At 35.8% G+C, this 6,576-nt stretch overlaps 1 protein-coding gene across 1 annotated transcript; it reads right to left on the bottom strand.

Annotated features, from left to right (window-relative positions):
* Positions 1–5,608: 5,608 nt before the first annotated feature.
* On the bottom strand, positions 5,609–6,361 carry LOC149561053 (F-box/kelch-repeat protein At5g15710-like). Its single transcript, XM_089827738.1, has one exon. It carries the CDS (start codon positions 6,359–6,361, stop codon positions 5,609–5,611), a length of 753 nt encoding a protein of 250 aa, XP_089683864.1.
* Between the last annotated feature and the right edge of the window lie 215 nt (positions 6,362–6,576).

A 6,576-nucleotide genomic window follows, 5' to 3' on the forward strand; every position in this document is an offset into this window, starting at 1 on the left:
AATCAAAACCAAGAATGTGTAAACAGCATACGCGCTCAGAAGCAAACTCTCACTAATCTTATTCAGACTTGTTATAATCAACATCTAGTAATCTAAATGATAGCTTTGTGGTATTATTATGTGATGTCCCCATTTCTAAGATTGAATTTAATAAATAGTATAAATAAATAAATAAAACTAATGAACAAATAGATAATAATAAATTAAAACATAATTTATTATCAAATCTATAAAATATATTAGTATAACTAACAGAATAATCTAATATATCACATTGATATAATATTATATTACTTTTTCTATCAATATATATATTATTATTATATAATTGTTAGTGAACAGATTTTCTTCCAAAGAAATACATACAAATTAACTCTAAAATGCCCAGATAGGAAGACTAAATCAACGCTAACAATTGGGTCACTTTACTATTGAAAAGCGTGAGTGTCCTCTGAATTTATCTGAGTACAACTGCCCATATGTGATTTACAATGAATTTGCATTTAAACAAGATACATATATGCGTACTTTTACTAGAAAGTACTTAAGGTTCTTTCAACATACTCTTAGGTATGAAGGAATGCTTTTAGGGATTACAATAGAAAATAAGGTGAATCAAGAAACACTAAGTTTTCTGGATTCCTTAGGCTTTAAAAATTAGAGGAAACTAAAGTAAATGCTGAAAAAGAATGATGATCAGAGACAAATTTTAACCAATATCATGGAGCAATTGATGTAACAATTCACAAAGTAAACATTACACCAAAGTTTAAACACACAGTTTTAAATGGTCCAATACATTGATATATACAAATATTTTCCATCCAGCTCAAAGTCCAAAATGGAAAAATTAGATCACCTAACCCCCACCCCCTCACCACCGCCCCCCCCCCCCCCCCCCCCAACTTTCCTTCTCTTTGACATATTTATCATCTTCCCGATGATGGTTATCAATTATGATAACTGATTCTTGAAAATGTTTCCTCCAATAACTTCTAGTCACATCCCCTTATAACACCATAAATATTATGTTTTTAAAACCTATCTTTATTATATTGACATGTGGCAATAATGAATCCTTCTTGTATCATTCAAAGGGGGGACATAACTGACCATGTTGTTGTCGTGTACACAAAGACACGACCCTTCCAATATATTGCCCTCTACACTCATCATGAGAGTCATAAGAACCTGATTGCTGCCATTTGTGAAATTCATAGGTTTCTATCTCACCTGGGTCTTATCCATTATGAAGCTTCTTTATTTGCTCGAGGAGTATACCTGTTGCATGAGTTGTGTCCCCTGCTTTGGCCAAAAATGGATCTGCAAAGTAATTGAATTGTAGTGCTTGATGACTTCAACTAAACTATGTTTTCCATTACACTAGTCCCTAAATTCTTCAGCTCTATTCATATCTCTTTTGATTGAGGTCATGAAATTCTATGGCCCTTTCATGTATGTCACTACGATTCATGACGCCAGACTATGCCAAAATAGCTATCTGGTTGCTTGATGCAGGAATATTATTATATTCTCTCCTAAAACTGGGCAACGATGCCTAGTCTTTTGTAAGTGTACGTTGACACAAAACCTTTGGAGATCTTCGATTACCCTTTGGGGGTGCTCACGTCGGGCCCGTGCCTTTTATTATCATCTTAGAGGGCGCATCAAGCATTTAGTCAAACAATTCACATGTTTCTTCTTCTATCATAAGTGCAGAATGGGAAAAGGTATTACATCTCTATGACGGTCTTGGTGAACTTTCTTCTGAGATATGGGTCTCCATCATCCCATTACGGATTTGTGTCACACTGTATTTTCACATGCTCTGAACATGGAGAGGAGCTTAGAGTTCTCATCCTCTGCAACCAATTTTTAGTGTATTTTATGGATTACGTTGATCTAATCGCAATGGTCTACGCGGTTTTGTCGTGGCAATCACCTTTGAAATCTTCATTTGCTTTAGGAGATTGATCTCTTTCTTTCAATCATCGGCGAGCATCATATTTATATCAAATTGACTATTTTTTGGGCTCATTTAGCAATACTTGTTCCATTCCTCATCAACGCTCAAGCTTCCAAATCAAAATTATGAGATAGGTGAAGACGTCAACATTCTACCAAACAATTCACAAGCAATCAACTCTGCTTCACATTTGGCTTTGTATGACGGTTCTCCACTAATCGAAGTTCACTCCATCATATGCCCAGTCATTACTGCTAGAATCCTGAGCTCAATGGCCTTTATTTTTTTCTGGGAGTCTACATCCAATCCTTCTCCATAGTCAATGTACATTGGTATTATGTTAAGCTTTTGACGCGCATCTACACTTATGCACAAATTCATCCCCATTTTTTCTTTGGTTCTTTAATTGCTAGATATATAGACTGGTAAAGGGGAAACAAAAGGAGATCGGATATACTATCCAACAGTTGGCTTATGATCTGTAGCATCGGTTCCCGCCCAACCATTACATTGAGTAATTAGACTCCTTAGAATTCTTTAATATTGATTTGCTTCATTATCTATTACGAGTTTATGACTGATGTCTAGCTCCTTGCAACTACACTAGAGACCCGATAATCTATACGATCTGATTCTTCTAATAGATAATGGATATTTGTAACTTTCTTCTAAATGGACCTTGAACCTGAATCTGCAACCTGAACCATGTGTCTGAATCTCCAATTTTGAATTGAGCTTTGACCCTGGTTTGAAATCATTAAGCCTGCAAGATGAACTATTTTGAACCACTTTGAACCATCATTCAAAGGAGTTCAAGACCATAGACTAAAAATTTAATTACCAAGTCTATATGGGTACCAACTATGTAATAGATTACAGTAACAATAATCAAATCAATAATATTAACAGGAAGTAATATTAATAATGTTAAACAATATTAACACTGGTTGTATAAGACATCAAAAATAGGCCTGAGATATCATGACATAGTCATCTATTAAGAATCAACCAAACAAAGATCCCTTATTGGAATCATGGTGATCACCTTAAGACATGTGATTAAGTCTTAAATAATGACAAATCAATAAATGATAAAAAAATATTCATTTTAGTTTGATAAACTATATAATTGTCAATTTGCAACAATTGCGCAAGGCAAATATGGAAGACATGAATGATAGTTATCAAGAGGGGTGATTAAGTGCCCATGTCATATTGATCAAATATTGTTGCTATTGGGTTCTTAAACTATTCTTTCTGAATGGATTTTACCCTCAAGGGGATCATCAAATAAGGAAAAAGGAAATATCATCCACAAAGATCTAAGAGAAAGAAAACAAACTTGGACATATTCTACGGCAACAATAAGAAAAGAGGTACAAAAGCTAGAAGGAAAAAAAGGAAAGAAGGGAAATTAATCACTATAGACCATAGACTATCTATGCGAGTGGAGAATGATTGCATTTAATGGGGAATCATTCATACACAAACAATATTATCGTCGCTAGATGGAGCATTGCTGCATTCCAAGATAAACTCAAAAAAGGCACACCAGTGACGAAGATATGTAATATTCCCCGCGACGCACCTAAGTTTTCCACTACATGTCGAAACATCTAAGGGAAAGTACCTAAGGGAAGCACCCAAGGGAAAATACTCCAAGGAAACATTTGAGGGAAAGTACCTGAGGACCGCACTTGAGGGAATCATTTGAGGAAAATCCTCTGACAGAACCTGAGGGAGAGCACGTGACAAATGTTGTGGGGTGATATGCTCTTGTAGGGCTGTATGGTGATGAGATTTGAGGGAAGAGTATGATCCATACAAAGTATGGATGTCAGAGAGATCGTACGGCATACAAGTATGTTTTCTGATGTACGATGGGGAGGTTGAGACAAGTTGTTGCCCTGAGATGATGTATAGAAACAAGGTGCAATATTGTCTGAACAGGATAGGCATGGAGCATCATACGATCAAAGGAGGATGGTGTTGTTGCTTCCTTTCATATAATGGTTTCTCAACCTTTGAGTTTCCATGTTACCGAATGACCCTTGGAAATATGATATTCTTCCCTAGTGCCTTCAATGTGGGAATTTTGTTGCCGCACGAATCACAAGTAAAGATAATAAATGGATTCAAAGAAACTTTATCAACAATCAGCACAAGAATGGACCCGAAATAGATGGTTGCCAAGAAACACAAAAGATGATGATAATACTTCAGATGTAAAGACAAAACAATGGATGGTTGTCGCCAAAGCTAGTGACTCAAATATATTTATAGGCAACGAAAGAACTTAAGATTAAAAAGACATCCAACAAGGTCCAAATAAATATTAATTAGAGAAATAAAGATCAATCTACAAATAAAACGATAAACAAATCTAGCGCACAACTAAAATGTTGGAATAATATTTCCAACACTCCAAATAAGGATGATCTTTCACCTCCAAAAAGGCAAACAAGAACTCTAACTGGAAGTTGCAATACCAAATGAAATCAAAGATGCATACAAAAAACACCCAACCCATCAGTCATAAATACCTAGTCAGAGGAAAACCCTTATGGTGCACAACAAGTTTCGACATGGTAACAAACACCTACAACCAAAATAAAAGATGGGCCCAAGATATGCATAAGTCAATTGAAACCCCAAATACAAATATTTTTAATATATTAATTTGGGCCCCCATATTAAAGTAATCAATTAAATGTCCTCTTATTGCATAATTTAGAATCTGGGACCAATTAATTCATTAGTTTAATTTAATTATTTACATTTAAAATTTGGTGACATCACAAATCCTCACCACCAAAAGATTGCTTGTCCTGAACCGATCTGTCATACTAACAATGTCATCAGCTCTAGGAGCCCAAGCCAAGCACGCAGGTAAATCAAGTGAATTGGCATTAAACCTTCTCCGCACCAATCTATCATTAGACATCCACTATACCCCTTTGATATAAACATTGTGATTGCCTTCACTAGAATCCCAATGACATAAATCAATGAAAATTACTGATATAGTCAAAATTTATAAGTGATTAAGACATTATCATATATTTTAGAAATGGCATGAATCTAATCTAGAAAAGTTATTATCTTTGTGTAGCTACAAGTGCTAGTACAATAATCACTAATTAGATTGATTTTCCTAAACACTAAAATTTAGTTCAAATGACATCCTCCTCATTATTGTCCAGTTAAGGTGATAATTGTCACTGAGAGAAAGTTTTTGCCAAACCCCTTCCCTTAAATTATATGCAAACACTGTTGCACTTCTATCTTCACATTCACTACCGAAGCACAAGTAATCTCCCACACAAATACATTTTGGCTGTCACCACTGTGGATGATAATTTTGAGGGAGTGACTGTGAAGAAATTCTTACAAATTCTCTCCAATTCCAAACAGACTCATCTTCTTCCTCTTCCTCGTATAACTCGTAGATAACAATTCCTGTCTTGTTTGGAGGATTTCCACCAAACATTTGGATAGGTCCAGGAAATGTGCTAAGTACAAATAGACCAGATGGCTCCTCATGAAATGTACCCACGACAAGAATGGATGAACCGTAGGAAACCATAGAAAAGCCATGCACACTCATAAGTTGAGCCATAGTTATAGCATGCAAATCAAGAATCATTTCATAGGGTAATGGAGCCACTCTAACAAGGGTGATGAAACCCTCATCTTGAATTTTGTAACGTCAATACTTGTTGGCCACCTTCCCATCCAGAAAAGAATGCCATTGCACTCAACCATTTCAACCATTTCATGTTGCAGCACATTTTTCCACCTTTCCCCTTCATATCGACACTTTATCTTCCACGAATCTTGAAGATAGTGGTAGATTTCAAGAGAAAAACTTTCAGAATTGGAACAAGCTATCAAATAGGGCTGTTTGTTTCTTCCCTCTATAATATGAACAAATTTACCAGACATATCCAATTCAATTTTTGCATGAGTTCTCGTAAGTATATTGTACACAAGTAATCGTGAATTGTAAGTTTCTTGAAAGAGCAATAACCCCTGCGATCTGTTTGACACATCTGTGACAATATCTCTCTCAAAATTTGGGAGAAAAGAGAGAGGCCGAGTCATCCATTTTTGTGACTTAAAGAAGTATGCCACACAGAACCGATTTCCATCATTTTCCTCACCGCAGAAGAAAAGCCAAGGATGTTGTTCGGGCAGAGAAGAAAGAAAACTGGATGAAGATAAGATAAAGTTCCATTCTTTACAGACACTGCGGGCGGCAAAGATCGATTCAAAAGAAAGCTTTTCAAGGATCAATTCTTTAACATCTTGAGGCAATTTAGATAGACCGCGCTCCTCCATGTCTCCTTCAACTGCTGCAAGAGAATTTCCTTCCATTTCTGTCGATTGTTTCATCGCTGCCTCTGTTCCTTGAAACCCTAGATTAAGAAAGTGTTTTCTTCTTCAAAATATGGGCTTCACAGTCGTTACGGCTTTTTATGGTGCGTTGGAGATGAACAACTTTGAGTAATCTAATCGTCCTTAGTTTGGATTGAAGAGTTCGATAATTCATGAATGTCCATGCATATTTTGTTGCAGTGATGTGCATGTTATTCACCATCTATTAATAG

Source organism: Cupressus sempervirens, chromosome 4 (assembly GCF_028749045.1).
Source record: "Cupressus sempervirens isolate cs-2001-9-10 chromosome 4, ASM2874904v1, whole genome shotgun sequence".
Taxonomy (NCBI): domain Eukaryota; kingdom Viridiplantae; phylum Streptophyta; class Pinopsida; order Cupressales; family Cupressaceae; genus Cupressus; species Cupressus sempervirens.